Raw genomic sequence first — 23,326 nt, forward strand, 5'->3', positions numbered from 1 at the left:
GAAGGGGTTCGTGTTACAGGGTCTGAGGGAGAGACTGAGGACTATGGAGAACAGTGGGAGAGATGAGATGGAGAGAGATGGGCAGAAGGGGGACACGGGTAGATGGAAAGGTGAGATGGGGAATAGCGGGAGGGAAGGAAGGAATACGGGTGGTGGGAAACCATGCAATGCCATCGACTCCAAAATACCAGTATTATCTGACCAGTAAGTAAAATTCCCGCAAGTGCCCTTATCACGCTGCTGTTAGATTACTCCACGTCTTAAATGTGTATGTATACATAATGCCATGGCAATCAATGGGCAGACATATAAAGTACCAAACTGATGCTATACAAAAGAGCTGCTCATATGCAGTAGCGCAGCATAGGTTAGTGTGTGTGCATGATGTGTTATTGGAGAGCGCGCACGTGCTCCTCTGCCCGCCCCGATCATCGCCAGATACCCCCAGCTCTGCTCCTGCCGGCAGCCACACACTGGCCGGGTAGTGGCGGGGCGGGCACGAGCCAGGTAAAATAGGAGGCGCTTGGCGGCACGCGGGTGACAGCATGTCACGTGTCCCAGCCAATAAGCGGCCTCTGTTGTGATCTGACGTCAGCTAGTAGGCAGCGATCTGTCTCGGTGTGGCCCGCCCCCCGGCTCCCAGCGTTTCTCGCTCTACCTCCCAGTTCCCGAACTCTGCGCCAAGACCAATCAGCTCGGCGAGGGAAAGGCACCGGATGAGGCCCGCACGGTCGGGCATTATGAAAGACCTCGCCGCCAGCCCTTCCGGTAGGTAAGAGGGGCGGGTACTGATCGTGAGACCGGGCAGGGGAGGAGAATCAGGGGAGCTGAGGTGGGAAGGATCCAGCTGCCGGTAGCCTCCTCCGGCTGCTCTACCCGAGATGCCCCGGGAGAGGAAGTGAGGCCATCTTTGGTGCCTTTTCTCCTGACAATAAACAACTCGAAAGTGGGATATCTCCGGGGCTGTAAGCAGCCGCCAAGCCGGGGCCTTGTGAGAGCCAGGCAGCCCGGGGTGTGTAGTGATTCCCATTCCCCGGCACGGGTGTCATCGGTGTGCTGCTTTCATGTTCCCCTCAGGTTTGTCATCCCCCAACCCTCCGGCGCAGGAGGTGAAGGCAGAGGGAGCCAGCAGCAGCAAGAAGAGAAAGCTGCACAGCAGCAGCGCTGACGACTTCGACCCCATCTCGCCCCCCAGACACTCCAGCAGCGGCTCCAGTAACCACATCCAGAAGAAGCTGCGGTTTGAGGACACCCTGGACTTTCTGGGACTCGATGTGAAGATGGCTGAGGAGTCCCCCTCCTCTTCCTCTGCCCCCCAGCCCCTGAGGAGTAAGAACCTGCTCATCTCCCCAGTGGTCGCCGGCCACCATGCCAATGGCCTCACCAAGGCCTCTCCGGTGTCCAGCTTTGCCAACAGCAAGCCGGGCTCCGCTAAGAAGCTAGTCATCAAGAACTTTAAAGGTAAAGAAAGTCAGCAGGCTCATACGGGCATCTGCTTTTACATTGTACTCTGCATTGGAAGGTGGCGTGGTATGTGGTGCAGTCTTGGCAGCAATGTATGTAGCATTAGACGGTAGCGTTTCATTAGTCATTTAGTAATGCTTTCAGCGACGTATTGGTCAGTGTGTTTGTACGTTAAATGTAGGTAGCACAAAATTATATTAGTAGACTCCTGTGCCTTTTTCCCATATTGACCTGTTAACTTAATGTGCACATTAGAGTAACCACAGGTACCATGTTGGCAGTTCATTGGGGCAGATGTATTAACCTGGAGAAGACATAAGGAAGTGATAAACCAGTGATATGTGCAAGGTGATAAAGGCACCAGCCAATCAGAACCTAACTGTTAATTTACATATTGGAGCTGATTGGCTGGTGTGTTTATCACCTCGCACATATCACTGGTTTATCACTTCCTTATGCCTTCTCCAGGTTAATACATCTGCCCCATTGTTTGGCGATCAATTTCTAAATGGAGGGCTATGCAAGTAACTTGTACTGAAATCGTATTAGTTCTGCTCTTCTTATCTCTCCTGGAACTGGTTCCTGGTCATCTGCTTTTACTTTCCATTTATAATCATGCAATGCTACGATAAGAGGCACTGTCGGAATTAAAGGTATATGTTGATGTCTATTCATTAGATGACATTATATAGAAATGAAGTTCTGTTTGTCCTGTTGCAGTGGATGTGTACTGTTGCTACCTTTCCTTGGATGTCACAGTCCTGTTTACTCATCATCATAATTTATGGGTTGCTTATTGGATGCTGACAGTAGTACAGACTGTTTTGCGTATTGCCGATACAAGAGGTCATCATTTAATGTCTAGGCAGGAAAAAACAATTATCTATATAATATTAAATGAACTGTCACCTCTCACCAGTGTCGGGTATTCTCGCTTCCTGAACGTTCCGGCTTAACACACGTCTAGCCTCCAAACACTACTTTTATTTATCATAATTACTCGTCCCATACCACCTCATGATAAAAACAATTAACCCTGAAAATCAACCAATAATAACATCACTATTATCCGCAAAAAAGTTTCACATTATAGAAGAAAGGAAAAAAGGTATACAGGAATGTGCAGTCCACATACAAAGGAGAAAGGGTGGACATCCCAAAAAGTACGATTGTATAGATGAATAGAATAAGGATCTACAGTATATGATCAGGTGTGGCCTCTCCCGCCTCCTTCATTTGCAGAGGGTGCTAGCTTGCTCTAAATGAAATGGTTTGTTATTCAGTCATGCTCCTCCCCCCCCCCCCCCCCCATTTATTTATTTATTTTATTTTTTAAATCCTACAATATTTATATTTATGGTGACCGCAACTCTGACAATAGGCTCCTCAGTAGACTCTCAGTAGAAACTGTTCCATCAGGTTAAAATTCCAGGAGAACCTTGCAACTACCTTTTATACTTATCGGGAAGAGTTCAATGCAAATCAACAATATTTGCTTTGCAAATAGGGCACTAGATGTGTACGCAGAGATCTAATATTCGCTGAAGACAGTCCTCCTCTAACTATTCTCATAATCAGTGCACACTTGTACCAGCTTATTCTAAAGCCGTGTACACACGGCGCGATGTGCTGTTTCCCCGACATTGACTATTCGATGTTGGGCTACCTGCGCAGTCTGTTTTTTCTTGCAATGCCGATCCCGCGGGACCGCGCATCGCAAGCTGTGTACACACTGTGCGATATGCACTAACTTTCCTTACGATTTTGACTATAATGGGGTCAATTCAATTCAGTGACAGTTTGTCTTCAAATTCCTGACTTTACAAACTCCCGTGCATCACGGGAATTTAATTGTCAGGAATGTGTTTTTTAGTCGGCAATTCAATTCAGAGAGAGATATTGTAATTAGTCTGACTTAAATAGGATTGTCGGGAATTTGCAAACTCCCGGGAATTTGCAAATTCGCGGGAGTTTGCAAACTCCCGGGAATTCAATTGTCAGGAATGTGTTTTTTTTTTTAGTCAGAAATTCACTTCAGGGCGGGATATTGTATTTAGTCTGACTTAAATATGCAAGTCGGGGGAAGGGACAGGGAGGAGACTTATTTTCCCTCCTTTTACTCACAGAAATGTAATGTTAAGGCAAGACTTTGGAGTAGAAGCCACAATAATTTTGGTACTGACATGAAAGGAATGGTAGCAGCAGTGGGAAGTAGTACATTGTTCTGTGGAAGTGTGGAAAAACATCAATCATCGCCTTATAATGTGAGTTAATTGTCGGCACCAGTAGGGTAAGCTTGCTGGCACTGTGACAGCCAAAGGCAGGGAATCTCTAATCACACGTAACTGGGATTGGTTTAGGGTGGCTTGCTTGACATCATCAATATGGAATTGTAATGGTTGAAGATCTTGGGCAATCGACTTTAGCCATGTTTTCTTTGGCGTATCACTTATCTTCCATTCCTCCGGAATGTGTTACAGTATTTAGGCACTGGTATGGTATTCTTTTAGGCTCCATTCTGCAGACATGTCCAAACCTCTTTAAACGCTGTCTTTTAATATAGGATTCAACTGTGGGTTGGTCTTTGAATAGTTTTTGGATGTTTTAATTTCTCCGATCCAGTGCAGGGGATGGTGTGTACAGTGTGTGCGTGGAGAGGGTGCAGGGTAGCTGCAGTAGTGTTTGCGGGGAGGGGTGAGAGGTAGTGTACTGAGAGTGGGGCAGGGGGTGTTGGGGGGATGTATTCATGTGACCGGCGGAGACGGACAATCACATGACCTCCCCCTACATCCCACACCCTCACTATCCTGACGGTCAGCATGCCAACCAACAGGGACTATTCCCATTCGTGGGTGTCCACGACACCCAGAGAGTGGGAATAGAAGACGTGGCGAGCGCAGGGCACCACCGAGCCCTCAGCGCAGAGAGCCCGCAAGGGGCTCGCTGCACTCACCTCCCGCCGGGATTCCGCTGCCGGTATGCTTACCACCGGTCATGCATTCCACACCCGAGTGTTGGTTGAGATGTAGGCATGCACAGGTCAAATGTGGATATTTCACTATGCAAATGGGTATGTACCCAACTCCAAATTACTTCCAAAGTTACAAAATACTGACCTTCAGTACATTTGTCCATGCATATGTGTTTGCCCTTTTCACTTTGGGAATTGCCCCTGTGTCTCATGTTCTCATATAGTAAATACTCAGGGGTCGATGTACACTAAGAGTAGGTTACTAATATGGTAGCATGAACTGCCGATCAACCGATTGTCCCGCTTAGTGTACTGGGTGTGGGGAGTGGGGTGCAGGGTAGTGGCTGTAGTATAGTGTTTGTGGGGATGGGGGTGCAAGATGGTGTGTGCGGGGAGGGGGGTGCAGTGCAGGGTAGTGACGTATTATGCAGGGAAGGGAGTGAAGTAGTGTATTGGGTGAGAGGTAAGGGGGTACACACAGAGATCAGTGCTTAAATTCTAAGAAATCTGACTAGATTGCTTAGAAGTTAAGCACAGATCTCTCCGCGTGTACCCCCACAGCGATAGCAATGCGCGGCTCCGCGCTTCACTGTCGCTGGTGCTAGATTGAGTCTGCATGCAGGCTCAATCTAGCACATCATTCATTTCACCGCTGGGTGACATGAGCGACCCCCTCCTCCTCACTCAGCACACATCTCTGGGGAAATCTCCCTGGGGTCGATTCTATTCGGCAACTAAAGAATAGCGCCGGGAATTAGCTCCCGACGCTATTCAATTCAGCTAAAGTTAAGTCGGCGATGTCCCGTTCTCGCCGACTTAACAGGTAGTTTTGTCGGGAGAACGGGCATTCTCCGACTTAACTACCCGGCGCGAGGCTGATTCCCGACAGAATCAGCCTTGCGCCGGCCGCGAGGCAGCACTTTTGTCAGGTTTCTTCTCTCATCCCCCGGGGATGAGAGAAGAATTCCCGACAATTGCGGGCAACTAGTTGCTGAAATGAATAGCGTCGGGAGCTAATTCCCGGCGCTATTCTTTAGTTGCCGAATAGAATCGACCCCCCTGTGTGTATGGCGCTGTAGTGTACTGTAGGTGGGGCCGGGAGTAGAGATTAGCAGCAGTATTGTAGTGTGTGCAGGGTGAGCAGTGTAGAGTAGCAGCAGTAGTAAAGTGTTTTTTTTTTAAATTATTTTATTTAGTAGTGTAATGCAGTGGTTTTCCAAACATTTTTGTATCACCACCTGAGTATCAGAATTTTTTTTCACAGCACCGCAAGTCCAAAAGTTGATTTAAAAAGTCTGAAAATAATATTAAATTAAGTAAAATGTTTTTCGAAGGGGTAAATTCAGTTTCAGCACGGATTGAATAGTGCCAGTAGGGGGCTCCCGCAGCTAGTCAATTTAGCGCTCCATAAATCAGAGAATGTCGGTTCTCGCAACGTAAACCTGCCGTTTTGTAGGGAGAACCAGCATTCTCTGACATAACTGCCCCGCTGCAATGTTTGCGGTGCGCTGCGGCACAAAACACATCGCTGTCCTAGTTGTGTAATCATGTACTATACGATAAGATTTGATTGGCGTCCTCTTAAAACTCCAATCAGGTGCATGCTGTCCTTCCTCCTTCAGATGAAATCCTCTATTGCAGCAAGATATGTTAGTTGAAACAACTAAGAAGGGAGAGGGACAAACCACTTGCTAAACTAGCCAGTGGGAATATAAATGTGTTGGATTGAAAAATTAGACCTATTTACAGCATTTCTAATAGCTTAGTATTAAATTCAAACAAAAATTTGTAAACTCTCATCCCTTGGGGGATGAGAGAAAAAAAGGGAGAGTTTAAGTCTAAAATTGTCAGGAATTCAAACTCTCTCCCCACCCGCGAGTTCATTGAATTGGTCTGACCATTATAACCTATAGGGAGAACAAATTGTCAGGAATTGTGTATACATCGCCGACTAAACTGTCAAATTGTCGACAATTGAATTGGTGGGAATTCCAATTGTCGACAAAACTTAAGTAAACTAGTGGAATTGGCAACTAGTCATCGAATTGAATTGACCCCATAGTCAAAATCGTAAGGAAAGTTAAGTGCATATCGCGTCGTATGTACACACCTTAAGCTGCGCTGACATTCAGCTCTGCATCAGCCCCATATTGTCATGGGGAGAATGATTATCTCTGGAACAGCAGAGGTCTCAGGCAAAATAAACCTGGGGGGGGGGGGGGGATGTAATAAGGTGTGAGATTAACAAAGCAAAAGATTTAGTGAGTTCTCAAGGGTTTTTTTTTTTTTCAAAGCAACAAGAAATTTACATAGAAAAAACAGGTTGATTTTGCCATGTAAATGATGGCCACTTTAAAAAAAAACTGGAGAACTCCCACAAAATATCTCCCTTTCACAATAACCCCCCCCCCCCCCCCCCCCCCCCTGTGTTTAAACATCCGATAAATGTAGTGTTCGGCAGTAAGATTAATGTATCCTTAGGATACATCCTTGGCTAGCTTCTGTCTGTAGAGAGCTTTAGTTGACTTGGTTGTGTGTCAAGCTTATACCGCATTCAGACCGCAAATGCCGGATCCTACCCGGTAAGACAAACGTGTACTTACCGGGTGGGATCCGGCATTTGCGCTCCGCTGCTGGCTTTCCGACCCGGCAATATACCGGGTCGGTTGCCATAGCAGCGGAGGGAGCAGCAGGGGCGGGGGTGGAGGCGGCGCCGGGAGATGAGCTCATCTCCTGCGCCGCCTCTCCCTATGCTGTGAATGGGAACCGTGTCGCATGGACACGGCTCCCATTTACACCGCACCTGACCCGGTAATCAACCCGGGTAAAACCCTTCTTTTTTACCGGGTTGAATTACCGGGTCAGGCGACCCGCTAAATCGTCAAAGGACCTTTCACATCGCACACTGACCCGGTTCGACACGGCAATATGCCGTGTCGATACCGGGTTATTTGTGCGATGTGAAAGGGGTATAATTTTATAGACCATCTATATTAGGCCTGGTCAACCTGTGGCTCTCCAGCTGTTTTAAAACTACACATGCCAGCATACCCTGCCACAGTGTTAGCATTTCCTAATATGAAAACTTTGGCAGGGCATGCTGGGACTTGCAGTTTTTAAACAGCTGGAGAACCACTGATTGGCCATGCCTGATCTATATACAGATGTTTTTACTAACATCTAGCCTGCCTGCATGTTAAACAGCCCTTCTAGCATTGCCGTGGCGTGACTCGGTGGCAATAAGCATCTTTATGTGCAAGTCTTTCCATTTAAATGCGGCTTTGTTGGAAAACAATGTGACTAGGATGCACAAGCAGCTTATGCTGCTTAAAATGATATGCGGCGTGCCTGTATGTTTGCGTCTGTATCTACATCCGAAATTGTACGTTAGTGATTTCCTGTGGCTTTTCCTAGAAAACACTATTGTAGTATGCAGATACAGACAAAGTTGCACACAGACTATAGGTATGCCGCATATCCTTTTAATCTCCTGCTACATGGTGTATTGAGGTAAGATGTATGAGGAGATATCTGTAGTAATCATAGAAGTTCTGTCCTATCACTGACATGTAGTGTGTGCATCCCTCTTCCCTAGCTAATGACAGTGTAGGTGAGGGAAATGAAGGACCATTGCAGCTTGAAGAAGTATACCTTTCTTTACCATGAGGGCCTTAAGGTGGCCATCCACTACTCAGACTTGTCTGAACTGCAGATAGCATCAGATTTCTCTTGAACTCTCCCGGGAGCGTCCCAGGAATCGGATCAGACCCTGGCTTTAATTTTCATTACATTCACTTCAGATATATCTGATGCACTATATCATGTGCCAGATCGCATCAGATATATCTGATGCACACATGCTACATGTGATTGATCTGATGCTGCTGCTGCCGCTGTTCCCCCTCTTGGTGGGTGGGAGTGGTCAGGGAGATGCCAGTCAAGTGACGCTTCAGATGAATCTGATCAGATACATCTGAAGTAAAAAAAACAATCCGATGTGCACCTGCTTTCTTCAGATTCAGATAAATAGTTGGGGCAGCCTCAGAGATCTGTAGTTCAGACATATCTGACACGGGAGTGAGCATTGGATCTGAAGAGCCATCCGATGCAACACTTTTCTTCAGATATGATGGTCAGATGCATCGAAATCTGAAGAAAACTGCCCAAATCTGACTAGTGGATGGGGGCCTTTACTCTTAAACGTATGGCAGATGAGCTTAAGGGTAATGTCTCACTGGCGATTTGATCGTAACTGCTTTCCAGCTATAAAAAGCACATGCGCTCAATTGCTTTTTTTTTTTTTTTAAATTCAGTTATTTTTTAGTGATAGTGTTTTACATATACAAACAAAAAAAAACATACAGCAGCTAAACCTAGCTCAACAAACAGGTCAAGTACAACAAATAGTATATCAAAAACATCAATGACATTGGATTTACAGTATATCTGTTAAACAAGATATGACATGTAGCAGGCAACATATCGCATATATATAGTCAATACAACAATAAGGAGTCATTTCTAAAGCCTCCATGCTTCCCGCATCGCCCCAGAACAAACAGGCATAATATCACATTCCATATTAGCTACATTATACATTACACAGGATACCTTCCCCTTTCCATCACGTCCCACCCACTCCAAGGGCTGACGTATTCCATCTATCCCATTTATTAGAGTATTTAACCAGCATGTCACTAGATCTAAACATTGCTCGTTCATGGCCAGAAACCTCGTTGACCAGAGCCCGCTAATGAGATATATTGGGTAATTCAGGGGAGAACCATTTTCTGGCTATCAAGACTTTTGCCAGAGTGGTTAAGCACTCAATTGCTTAATGGACAATGCTCACCTCCAATCATATTGAAGCACTTGCTCAGATAAAAGATTTCACATGCATTTAAACTGATGTTTCTTTACAACAGCTTTCGCAAATAGACAGTTGTACATAACACCTTAACAAGGATTCTGCACTGTTACCCGATTTTACTAGTAGTTTGCAAACTGTCTTTTACATGACATGTATATCCACAGATAAACCCAAGTTGCCTGAAAACTACACTGATGAAACCTGGCACAAACTGAAAGGAGCAGTTGAAGCCATCGAAAATAGCACTTCAATAAAATACAACTTGGAGGAATTATACCAGGTAAGTGGCCCTTTTTCTTTATGGAGATGTGATTATAGGGAAGGGATCACATGCCTGTGTATTTGTTTGGAATGTACCCAATACAGATACTGGAGAATGATAAATGGTTGGGCACAGGTCTTCTGAGAGAGTATGTGATTAGTAGTGCACACACGTGCATCATGGGTATGTTTTCTGTGCAACTTAAGTCGGAGTGAAAAGGTCTTTCCAGCATGGCAGTCACTGTTTGTTGCTTTGGCGGTATGTTAGGGGTCATTTTTCATAATGTTAGAATGTCCACCTTGTGTCCAAGTTGCAGCTTTTTGGCGTTGGATGCTAATAAACTTAAGGTTGATGCAAGGGCTAATGGCGGCAAATCCGTACCACAACATGAGCTATTCCAGCTGTGATAGAATGGTTTTTCTTTGCCTCATTTTTTTTTTTTTTACCATAATGTTTAAAAACCATTCCCAATAGTGCTGCTTGACCAAAAAGCACGCTCTCAGTGAGTCAACTGTGCACCACCATGTGCCCCTAGCGGTATGAGAATGGTCAATGGCTTCTTCATTTTCACCTATACCACTTGCTTCAGTGTGTTTGTAACCTTGGACCAGGTATCTAGGTAACTGGCTGACTGAAGGGGCAATTCAGTTCTCAGAAATGTGCGGGTGTATATACACATTACCGAGAATTACAGTAGAGAAACCTCGCAGGTAATTCCTATGCACCTCTCTTGGCTACTAAGAAAAATCTGGGGTGATTGTGTCTATGAGTTGCCTGGGAAATTGTCATGACTGCATTTCCCACCTTCCATTAGCTCTTATGTACATGATTTGATTTGCAGACTATCTTGCCAATCAGTGTTCTGAAACTTGGTACATATATTTCGCTCTGAGCTACAGGCTCAAAGTCCAGGTTGACAGTGACTCAGTGGTGGCTACTCTGAATCATTACTACAGTGTTTCTAAAACCTGGTCCTAATGGAACCTAAGAGTACATATTTTCCACATTCCTGGGGATACCTTGAAAACGCGCACTGTAAAGCTGGGCATACACTGTGCAGTCAAGGCTGGTTGGAATAAAAATCTAGTAATGGTTGAGTGCAAATGACAATTGACCATTTGCTCCCAAACACTGGAAAATGGATAAAACCTGTCATTCAAACAAATTGCTCCAATCACTAATTTAACCAATTTGTATGATTTGACAATTTCTCCGGCAGGGTCCACAGGATAACAATGGGATGTGATGAAGCGACAGCGGATTTGCACCAATCGGTCAAAGCTTTTCCGGCCTCCCAGCATGCAACAGGCCCGTCCATATATCCCCGCCTCCTGGCTCAGGCAAATCAGTTTTTTGTTTGGTGTGGCAGGAACCGGACCATGGTCAGAGGGCTGCTGGTTTTTAGCAGCACTAAGCTTTCTTATTTTATTTTTATAATCTTACTATTTTTTTTCTTGAGTGATCTTTCTAAATAGCATCTTATACTTACCTTAGAAAGAGTCGCTCCAACAACTCTCTGCCGGGTTGCGACAACGCTTACCGACGAGTACAGTGCTGTTTCGGCGGGCGTCTGTGTTGGATATACTAGCAGGTCCAGCAAACGTTACCATGCTGTGGTCGGAGCACGGGGAGAAGGTAAGGCATCGGTTAGTAGGGGAATACGGACACAGAAGCGCTGTTTTGGGAGGAGACTACCAAACAGTCGCTGACGCGGCTGCCAACCGGGTGCACCAGCGCTAGGCCTTAGGGATCAGGGGCTCCAGGAATAGTATGAGGCCGCGATCCCTAGGGTTGATGTCAGCAGTGGGGAGTAAGACGCTCTCCTGGTCCCCCCCCCCCCCCTCCCCTAGTTCATGACCAATTTCCTCCAGGTCTCCCGCCATGAACTGTTTACCGCTTCCGTCTCAGACGCTGTACACGAAGGGGACCCAGTTGCAGCATAGGTGGCTGTGTTCGCTATAGGTTCATGGAGCGGCAGTGTACACTAGTAGCGTCTGGATCCACTCAGCGTTTGCTAACGTATTGATCGGTCCTGGAAGCGAGGCGAGTCTCCCTGTATCCCACTCTACTGAGTACGGGTAATACAGCATTAAGTCTCAACCCTTTTAAGCACGAATAGTTAGATAAGTGCCTATTGCATATGAGTATACATTCACTGTTTCATTCACAATGCGTCCTGAATACGTTAGATCTGTTTAAACATGATGCAGTAATACGTTCTCCTACATACTTAAAATGTAGTTGTAAGTTGATGATGTGCTCATATTGCTTGTTATACTGATGTATAACCTGTGACTGACTGCTAGTGTGGTTGCTGACTTTACTATATTTCTCTTTCATCCACTAGGGGACACTGGAGTTCCTTATACATTAGGGGGTGTGAAGCTGGCAACCGGAGGTGTGGCACAATCTAAAATTAGCATTGTCTGCACAGCCGGCTCCTCCCCCTTCACATCCCTCCTCCCTCAGTTTTGAAAATTGTGCTGGAGGGACAGCACGTGGAGCACTGAGCTCCTAACTAAATTTTCTTTTGTTTTTTCTTGATTTGGGCTGCGTCACCCTAATGAAAAGGGAGACAAGAACCACAGATTTGTGAGAGACAAAGATCCCTATGGAAGGGACCTGCAACTCTCGACAGAGAATACAGATAATAATGGTGCTGCGTCTCCCTAGGAAAAGGGAGAAAAAGCCTGAAAATACTGAGAGACAAAGATCCCTTTTGAAGGGATCTGCATCTCTCACAGGAGATCCTCTTCACATCGGTTCATCAGGTCTGTGAGTACTGGTTGTTATAAGGGCCAGTTCGCAAACAAATGGCTTTATTCATACAACTCCCTAACAGAAATTAATTAGCTCGGACCCCGCAGCGGCGCGCCGGACAGCACAATAGTGTGAGGCGGCCGGGATTCCTTCAGCAAGCGCAGCACAAGTCTCCCCTGTCAGCATGAGAGAGGCGCCGCTACGGGACCTTATTAGAGCGGCCCCAGGGCGCGCCGGCCAGCGGGAGATCACCGTACCGCGCGGCTGAGCAAATACCCTCAGCCGCCGGAAGCGGGAGACGCTGCAGTGAACACGCGGCTGAGATTGCCTCAGCCGCGGGACGGGTTAAAAAACATAGCGCATACATTGGCGGACACCACAGGAGAGGCTCCCTTCAGGAAGCAGCCGCATAAAACAAACAATATAAATACCATAGTGTAGGCAGTGGGTATCACTGGTGCAAGATCCCCCTCCTAGCTGATATGTCCAGAATTTTACAGTGGCGGCCATGTTAAAATTCATGCAGGCGCCAAATCACATGGAGTGAACCTATAGTAGTGAGTCAGGAAATTCTACTGGTACCAACAGCGCCCTCTGCTGGTGAAAAAATAAATAAAAAAATTATATAATATATATCTATCTATCTATCTATCTATCTATCTATCTATCTATCTATCTATCTATCTATCTATCTATCTATCTATCTATCTATCTATCTATCTAATCTCTCTCAAAATTATAGCCGGCACTCACAGTACAAGATACAACAGGCCCAGGTGCCTGCCCCGATGTGTACACACCACAATATAGCGAAGGTAACAGGCGGCACTCCAACGACTTCGAGACATAGAAGACTTAATATCAACGTTTCGATTTTATTCAAATCGTCATCAGGATATACAATGCCATAAAACAAACATATATAGCTCACCATCACCAAGGACGCCAAACCCACTTCCTCCCGCCCTTCCGCACACGAGGCGCCGGCGGCTGACAATGACATCACACGCTACAACGTACGTATGATGCGTGTCACCATCATACAGCGTCCCGTTGCTTGGTAACGGGAGAAACCCGAGAACATACAATAAGGACTTTTGTGTAGACAAACAAAGAAACCGGGCAATGTGCCTACTCGATCAATTCTAACATTATCCATAAAAAAACAACAATAATATGCGGGTACGGAAATGCCGGGATCGTCATGCAATACAAATAACATAATAAACAGTTGATCATACCACAATGCATATATCAACCTAGATTATTTACAAGAAACTATTAAACCCCAGATTTTCATTAAGACCATAGGGAGAAACTGTGTTGAGGCGATGTATCCATCTAGCCTCTTTCTGAAGAAGGGTTCTATCCCTATCACCTCCACGTATCTTCTTCTCAACATGTTCAATAAATTTATACCGAAGGGTAGCTAGTCCGTGATTGTATTCTCTAAAATTACGGGCTACTGGTTGTTCTTGGGACACCACTGTACCCTCCACAGCTTTTCTAATGGAGGATCTATGCATATTCATGCGCTCTTTAAATTGTCTTGTGGTCTTTCCTATATAGAAAAGACCACAAGGACAACGTATAAAGTAAACCACATGGGTGGTAGTACAGGTAAGAACCTGCCGAATGGCGATACGTTTACCTGTCTGGGGATGAGCAAATGAGTCCCCTGTCTCTAAAAAAAACTACATGTAGTGCATCCAGTGCACTTATAACACCCAGGTTTACGTTTTAAAAAAAGTGCCCGACCTGACCGGAACTTTCCTACCGGTAATGTCATTCTTAACCAGCCAGTCCTTTAGATTTCGATTACGAGAGAAGCTAGGTAATACTGACATATTCTGAAAAACTTTCAGATCCGGGTCAGTAGATACCAATGGCCATAACTTTTAGATGTGCTTTACCAGATGGTCACTGCGTGAATTAAATCTTTGTACGAATGGAATTTTTTTCGTTAACGCTACTGACTTACGATTAGCTGAATGCAAAAGTTCAGAAAGTGGAATGGCAAGAGCCTTTTCCTTTGCTCTCAACAAATCAGAATGTTTGTAGCCCCTGGCCAGAAATTGGGTAATCATGATGTCAATATCTCTTTTAGTGGATTCAATATTGTCTGAAATCCTATGTACCCTCAAAAATTGAGAGAACAGGAGACCTTTTTTGGTTGATAGTGGATGTTGGCTGGAGAAATGTAATACATTATTCCTATCAGTGGTTTTTCTGAACAAGGCAGTATGTAACTGACCCTGATCAAGTGTCAATTTAACATCTAGGTAATTCACCTCTAGGTTACTGATACAATATGTAAATTTAATGAATTCATTGCAACTATTAGCATGTAACATTAATTGATGGAATTCTACTTCCTCACCCAACCAAATAACCAACAGGTCATCAATATACCTGACAAACAGCAAAATCTTAGAAGCAATATTCGAATCTTGAAAAAAGATGGTCCGTTCAATGTCAAACATGTACCCGTTGGCAAACGCAGGGGCCACGCAGGACCCCATAGCACAACCCTGGCACTGAAGGTACCACTGCCCATCGAAAAGAAAGTAATTACGTTTCAGCGTTAATTCTAACAACTGAATAAAAAAAATTACATCAGTCCCCGTATACACATCACTAGATGTCAATAGCCTCCTGATCGCTAGCAACCCCCCATCCTGTGGAATGCTGGTATAAAGATTGACTACATCTAATGTACACAGAAAACATGGAGGTAAAGGTGATGGTAATGAGTCTAATTTTCGTAATAATGTCGTAGTGTCTTTCAAGTAAGTGTCCTGTACCTGTATCACAGGCTGTAGAAAAGAGTCCAAGTACTTAGATACTTTATAATAAATAGAATCTCGTGCTGCAATAATAGGCCGGCCCGGAGGCCGAACCGGACCCTTGTGAATTTTAGGGAGGGTGTAGAGCACAGGGGCCACAGGATTGTCCTGTGTCAATGCTTTTTTAACCGCTGTAGTAATGATGTTCTCATTTACCGCCTGTGACAATACACCCTCCAATTCACGATTAAATACCCCAGTCGGGTCACATGACAATTTACGGTATACATTTACATCTCCCAATTGTCGGTAGACCTCAGCGCAATACTTATCTAAATCTTGTATTACTATTCCGCCCCCCTTATCTGCGGGACGGATAAAAATGCTACGATCTTTACTTAGCTGGTCCAAAGTTTCCCATTCCTCCTTGGACATATTTGATACAACAGAGGTATGCATATTGATAGAATGTTGCTCCAACTGACGTTGAAAACATTTAAGGGATGCGTTAGTCGTATAAGGATCAAAGGTAGATCTGGATTAAAATTGAAGCAGGCAGACTCTCATCACTAGGTGTGGTGATGTGTGATTGAAAGTATTCTTTGAGACGAAGATTTCTGTTGAAACGATAAGAATCCAGTTTCCACTGGAAATTATCAAAGTCACATGAAGGGACAAATGAAAGTCCTTTGTTCAAAATGTCCAACTCTTTACTTGTCAGCGTTCTATTGGATAAATTAAAAACTAGGTCTTCTTGGACTTGTTTTGCTTCCCTTTTGCGGATCCGGAAGCACTGTTGCCCCCTCCTCGTTTTACAACGTTTTTGACACCGCGCTGAGCTTGTGTACTCATCCCTAAAGGGGGTTTACCTGTGGTAGCATCCTCAGATTCACTATGCGTTGAGGCGCCCCCACTAGATGTTTCCGTATCACCCGGAAATTTGCAGAATTTCCTCTGTCTGGAACGAAACGAGTTTTTGTTGACAGGAGTGGGGTTATAAGCCCATGTATAGACTATGTTCTCGGCATAGTCACGTTGTACAGTAGCCAATTTGTCACGCTTACATTTTACCAGATTTCGTTTGTATGTTTCTCTGACGTCCTAGTGGATGCTGGGGACTCCGTAAGGACCATGGGGAATAGATGGCTCCGCAGGAGACTGGGCACATCTAAAGAAAGATTTAGGACTATCTGGTGTGCACTGGCTCCTCCCCCTATGACCCTCCTCCAAGCCTCAGTTAGATTTCTGTGCCCGGCCGAGCTGGATGCACACTAGGGGCTCTCCTGAGCTCCTAGAAAGAAAGTATAGTTTAGGTTTTTTATTTTACAGTGAGTCCTGCTGGCAACAGGCTCACTGCAGCGAGGGACTAAGGGGAGAAGAAGCGAACCTACCTAAGTGGTGGTAGCTTGGGCTTCTTAGGCTACTGGACACCATTAGCTCCAGAGGGATCGCACACAGGACCCGACCTCGTCGTTCGTTCCCGGAGCCGCGCCGCCGTCCCCTTTACAGAGCCAGAAGCAAGAAGGTCCGGAAAATCGGCGGCTGAAGACTTCTGTCTTCTCCAAGGTAGCGCACAGCACTGCAGCTGTGCGCCATTGCTCCTCATGCACACCACACACTTCGGTCACTGATGGGTGCAGGGCGCTGGGGGGGGCGCCCTGAGCAGCAATTTTAACACCTTGGCTGGCAAAACTGACACCATATATAGCCCCAGAGGCTATATAGGTGTAAATTACCCCTGCCAGAATAACACAAAAAGCGGGAGAAAGCCCGCCGAAAAAGGGGCGGAGCCATCTCCCTCAGCACACTGGCGCCATTTTCCCTCACAGCTCCGCTGGAAGGATCGCTCCCTGGCTCTCCCCTGCAGTCCTGCACAACAGAAAGGGTAAAAAAGAGAGGGGGGGCACTAAATTTATGCGCAGTATATATATAATACAAGCAGCTATAGGGGAAAACACTCTGTATAGTGATATCCCTCTGTTATATAGCGCTCTGGTGTGTGCTGGCATACTCTCCCTCTGTCTCCCCAAAGGGCTTTGTGGGGTCCTGTCCTCTGTCAGAGCATTCCCTGTGTGTGTGCTGTGTGTCGGTACCGCTGTGTCGACATGTATGATGAGGAAAATGATGTGGAGGCAGAGCAAATGCCTGTAAATGTGTTGTCACCCCCTGAGGGGTCGACACCTGTGTGGATGGACTTATGGAAGGAATTACGTGACAGTGTCAGCTCCTTACATAAAAGGTTAGACGACATAGGACAGCCGGCTACTCAGCTTGTGACTGTTCCAGCGTCTCAAATGTCATCAGGGGCTTTAAAACGCCCGCTACCTCAGATGGCAGACACATATGTCGACACGGATACCGACTCCAGTGTCGACGACGATGAGACTAGTGTACCCTCCAATAAGGCCACCCGTTACATGATTGAGGCAATGAAAAATGTATTGCACATTTCTGATAGTACCCCAGGTACCACAAAAAAGGGTATTATGTTCGGTGAGAAAAAACTACCAGTAGTTTTTCCTGCATCTGGGGAATTAAATGAGGTGTGTGAGGAAGCCTGGACTTCCCCCGATAAGAAATTGATAATTTCTAAACGGTTATTGGCAGCGTACCCTTTCCCGCCAGAGGATAGGTCACGTTGGGAAACATCCCCTAGGGTAGATAAAGCGCTTACACGTTTATCAAAACAGGTGGCACTACCGTCTCAGGATACGGCCGCCCTAAAGGATCCCGCTGATAGAAAGCAGGAGGCTACCCTAAAAGCTATATATACACACACGGGCATTATATTGCGACCAGCGATTGCATCAGCATGGATGTGCAGTGCTGCTGCTGCGTGGTCAGATTCCCGGTCTGATAATATTGATACCCTGGATAGGGATAATATTTTGCTGACAGTAGAGCATATAAAAGACGCTGTCTTATACATGCGCGATGCACAGAGGGATATTTGCCGGCTGGCATCAAAAATAAGCGCAATGTCCATTGCCGCCAGAAGGGGGTTATGGACTCGGCAGTGGTCAGGTGATGCCGATTCAAAAAGGCACATGGAAGTTTTGCCTTATAAGGGGGTGGAACTGTTTGGGGATGGTCTTTCAGACCTCGTTTCCACAGCTACGGCTGGGAAATCGCCATTTTTGCCACAGGCTACCCCACAGCAAAATAAAGCACCGTATTATCAAGTACAGTCCTTTCGGCCCCATAAACACAAGAGGGCTCGAGGCGCATCCTTTCTGCCGAGAGGCAAAGGTAGAGGGAAAAAGCTGCAGCATACAGCCAGTTCCCAAGAGCAAAAGTCCTCCCCCCGCGTCCGGTAAGTCCACAGCATGACGCTGGGGCTTCACAGGCGGACCCGGGTACGGTGGGGGCCCGTCTCAGAAATTTCAGCACACAGTGGGCTCACTCACAGGTGGATCCCTGGATCCTTCAAGTAGTATCTCAGGGGTACAGGCTGGAATTCGAGACTTCCCCCCCCCCCCCCCCCCCCCCCCCGCCGTTTTCTAAAATCTGCCTTACCAGCAACTCCCTCTGCCAGGGAGGCAGTGTTGGTGGCTATCCAAAAACTGTATTCACAGCAAGTGATTGTCAAGGTACCCCTCCTTCAGCAAGGAAAGGGTTACTATTCCACAATGTTTGTGGTACCGAAACCGGACGGTTCGGTGAGACCCATCTTAAATTTAAAATCCTTGAACACGTATATCAGAAAGTTCAAGATGGAATCGCTCAGGGCGGTTATTGCGAGCCTGGACGAGGGGGATTACATGGTCTCTCAGGACATCAAGGATGCCTACCTGCATGTCCCCATTTACCCCCCTCACCAGGAGTACCTCAGATTTGTGGTACAGGACTGTCGCTATCAGTTCCAGAAGCTGCCGTTTGGGTTATCCACTGCACCGAGGGTCTTTACCAAGGTAATGGCCGAAATGATGATACTCCTTCGCAAGAAGGGAGTTTTAATTATCCCGTACTTGGACGATCTCCTGATAAAGGCGAGGTCCAAGGAACAGTTGGTAGTGGGGGTAGCACTTTCTCGGGAAGTGCTGCAACAGCACGGCTTGATTCTCAATATTCCAAAGTCACAGCTGGTCCCGACGACACGTCTTCTGTTCCTGGGAATGATTCTGGACACAGACCAGAAAAAAGTGTTTCTTCCAGTGGAAAAAGCCGAGGAGTTGTCATCTCTAGTCAGAGACCTCCTAAAACCGGGACAGGTGTCGGTACATCAATGCACACGAGTCCTGGGAAAAATGGTAGTTTCGTACGAAGCAATTCCATTCGGAAGGTTCCACGCAAGGACTTTCCAGTGGGACCTGTTGGACAAATGGTCCGGGTCCCATCTCCAGATGCAACAGCGGATAACCCTGTCGGCAAGGACCAGGGTGTCGCTGCTGTGGTGGCTGCAGAGGGCTCATCTACTAGAGGGCCGCAGATTCGGAATTCAGGACTGGGTCCTGGTGACCACGGATGCCAGCCTTCGGGGCTGGGGTGCAGTCACACAGGGAAGAAATTTCCAAGGACTGTGGTCAAATCAGGAGATTTCGCTTCACATAAATATTCTGGAGCTAAGGGCCATTTACAATGCCCTAAGCCAAGCAAGGCCCCTGCTTCAGAACCAACCGGTACTGATCCAATCAGACAACATCACGGCGGTCGCCCATGTAAACAGACAGTGTGGCACAAGAAGCAGGAGGGCAATGGCAGAAGCCACAAGGATTCTCCGATGGGCGGAAAATCACGTGTTAGCACTGTCAGCAGTGTTCATTCCGGGAGTGGACAACTGCGAAGCAGACTTCCTCAGCAGGCACGAACTCCACCCGGGAGAATGGGGACTTCATCCAGAAGTCTTCCAAATGCTGGTAAACCGTTGGGAAAGACCACAGGTGGACATGATGGCGTCCCGCCTCAACAAAAAGCTAAAAAGATATTGCGCCAGTTCAAGGGACCCTCAGGCGATCGCTGTGGACGCTCTAGTAGCACCGTGGGTGTACCAGTCGGTTTATGTGTTTCCTCCTCTGCCTCTCATTCCCAAGGTACTGAAAATAATACGAAGGCGAGGAGTGAAAACTATACTCGTGGTTCCGGACTGGCCAAGAAGAGCTTGGTACCCGGAACTTCAAGAGATGCTTTCAGAGGACCCTTGGCCTCTGCCGCTCAGACAAGACCTGCTGCAGCAGGGGCCCTGTCTGTTCCAAGACTTTCCGCGGCTACGTTTGACGGCATGGCGGTTGAACACCGGATCCTGAAGGAAAAGGGCATTCCGGAGGAAGTCATCCCTACCCTGATCAAAGCCAGGAAGGATGTCACCGCAAAACATTATCACCGCATTTGGCGGAAATATGTTGCTTGGTGTGAGGCCGGGAAGGCCCCAACGGAGGAATTTCAACTGGGTCGATTCCTGCATTTCCTGCAAGCAGGGGTGACGTTGGGCCTCAAATTGGGGTCCATTAAGGTCCAGATTTCGGCCCTGTCGATTTTCTTCCAGAAAGAACTGGCTTCACTGCCTGAAGTTCAGACTTTTGTCAAAGGAGTTCTGCATATTCAGCCTCCTTTTGTGCCCCCAGTGGCACCTTGGGATCTCAATGTGGTTTTGGAGTTCCTGAAATCACATTGGTTTGAACCACTTGAGACTGGATTTGAAATATCTCACGTGGAAAGTGGTCATGCTGTTGGCCCTGGCTTCGGCCAGGCGTGTGTCAGAATTGGTGGCTTTGTCCCTATTTTCCATATGGATAGGGCAGAATTGAGGACTCGTCCTCAGTTTCTCCCGAAGGTGGTATCAGCGTTTCACTTGAACCAGCCTATTGTGGTGCCTGCGGCTACTAGGAACTTGGAGGATTCCAAGTTACTGGACGTAGTCAGGGCCCTGAAAATTTATGTTTCCAGGACGGCTGGAGTCAGGAAAACTGACTCTGTTTGTCCTGTATGCACCCAACAAACTGGGTGCTCCTGCTTCTAAGCAGACTATCGCGCGCTGGATTTGTAGCACTATTCAGCTGGCGCATTCTGCGGTGGGACTACCGCAGCCTAAATCTGTAAAAGCCCATTCCACAAGGAAGGTGGGCTCATCTTGGGCGGCTGCCCGAGGGGTCTCTGCTTTACAACTTTGCCGAGCTGCTACTTGGTCAGGGGCAAACACGTTTGCAAAATTCTACAAATTTGATACCCTGGCTGAGGAGGACCTGGAGTTCTCTCATTCGGTGTTGCAGAGTCATCCGCACTCTCCCGCCCGTTTGGGAGCTTTGGTATAATCCCCATGGTCCTTACGGAGTCCCCAGCATCCACTAGGACGTCAGAGAAAATAAGAATTTACTCACCGGTAATTCTATTTCTCGTAGTCCGTAATGGATGCTGGGCGCCCATCCCAAGTGCGGATTGTCTGCAATACTTGTAAATAGTTATTGTTACACAAATCGTGTTTTTATTGCAAGCCATCTGTTCAGAGGCTCCGTTGTTATCATACTGTTAACCGGGGTTCCTATCACGAGTTATACGGTGTGATTGGTGTGGCTGGTATGAGTCTTACCCGGGATTCAAAATCCTTCCTTATTGTGTCAGCTCTTCCGGGCACAGTTCCTAACTGAGGCTTGGAGGAGGGTCATAGGGGGAGGAGCCAGTGCACACCAGATAGTCCTAAATCTTTCTTTAGATGTGCCCAGTCTCCTGCGGAGCCGTCTATTCCCCATGGTCCTTACGGAGTCCCCAGATCCACTACGGACTACGAGAAATAGAATTACCGGTGAGTAAATTCTTATTATCAACTTGTACTGTGAGTTTTTATATCTATTATTGCAGCACGAGATTCTATTTATTATAAAGTATCTAAGTACTTGGACTCTTTTCTACAGCCTGTGATACAGGTACAGGACACTTACTTGAAAGACGCTACGACATTATTACGAAAATTAGACTCATTACCATCACCTTTACCTCCATGTTTTCTGTGTACATTAGATGTAGTCAATCTTTATACCAGCATTCCACAGGATGGGGGGTTGCTAGCGATCAGGAGGCTATTGACATCTAGTGATGTGTATACGGGTCCTGATGTAAAATTTTTTATTCAGTTGTTAGAATTAACGCTGAAACGTAATTACTTTCTTTTCGATGGGCAGTGGTACCTTCAGTGCCAGGGTTGTGCTATGGGGTCCTGCGTGGCCCCTGCGTTTGCCAACGGGTACATGTTTGACATTGAACGGACCATCTTTTTTCAAGATTCGAATATTGCTTCTAAGATTTTGCTGTTTGTCAGGTATATTGATGACCTGTTGGTTATTTGGTTGGGTGAGGAAGTAGAATTCCATCAATTAATGTTACATGCTAATAGTTGCAATGAATTCATTAAATTTACATATTGTATCAGTAACCTAGAGGTGAATTACCTAGATGTTAAATTGACACTTGATCAGGGTCAGTTACATACTGCCTTGTTCAGAAAAACCACTGATAGGAATAATGTATTACATTTCTCCAGCCAACATCCACTATCAACCAAAAAAGGTCTCCTGTTCTCTCAATTTTTGAGGGTACATAGGATTTCAGACAATATTGAATCCACTAAAAGAGATATTGACATCATGATTACCCAATTTCTGGCCAGGGGCTACAAACATTCTGATTTGTTGAGAGCAAAGGAAAAGGCTCTTGCCATTCCACTTTCTGAACTTTTGCATTCAGCTAATCGTAAGTCAGTAGCGTTAACGAAAAAAATTCCATTCGTACAAAGATTTAATTCACGCAGTGACCATCTGGTAAAGCACATCTAAAAGTTATGGCCATTGGTATCTACTGACCCGGATCTGAAAGTTTTTCAGAATATGTCAGTATTACCTAGCTTCTCTCGTAATCGAAATCTAAAGGACTGGCTGGTTAAGAATGACATTACCGGTAGGAAAGTTCCGGTCAGGTCGGGCACTTTTTTTTAAAACGTAAACCTGGGTGTTATAAGTGCACTGGATGCACTACATGTAGTTTTTTAGAGACAGGGGACTCATTTGCTCATCCCCATACAGGTAAACGTATCGCCATTCGGCAGGTTCTTACCTGTACTACCACCCATGTTGTTTACTTTATACGTTGTCCTTGTGGTCTTTTCTATATAGGAAAGACCACAAGACAATTTAAAGAGCGCATGAATATGCATAGATCCTCCATTAGAAAAGCTGTGGGACACCACTGTAGCCCGTCATTTTAGAGAATACAATCACGGACTAGCT

At 46.3% G+C, this 23,326-nt stretch overlaps 1 protein-coding gene across 1 annotated transcript in view; it reads left to right on the plus strand.

Moving 5' to 3' along the window:
- The first annotated feature begins 582 nt into the window (after positions 1–582).
- CUL4B (cullin 4B) overlaps positions 583–23,326 on the plus strand; it is a 220,999-nt gene continuing 198,255 nt past the window's right edge. Inside the window, exons 1-3 of the mRNA XM_063937225.1 lie at positions 583–768; positions 1,078–1,461; positions 9,470–9,585. Coding sequence (XP_063793295.1) covers positions 717–768; positions 1,078–1,461; positions 9,470–9,585 — 552 coding nt within the window. The 5' untranslated portion in view covers positions 583–716. The remainder of the gene's footprint in view (positions 769–1,077; positions 1,462–9,469; positions 9,586–23,326) is intronic.

This window comes from Pseudophryne corroboree, chromosome 8 (assembly GCF_028390025.1).
Source record: "Pseudophryne corroboree isolate aPseCor3 chromosome 8, aPseCor3.hap2, whole genome shotgun sequence".
NCBI classification, from domain to species: Eukaryota; Metazoa; Chordata; class Amphibia; order Anura; family Myobatrachidae; genus Pseudophryne; species Pseudophryne corroboree.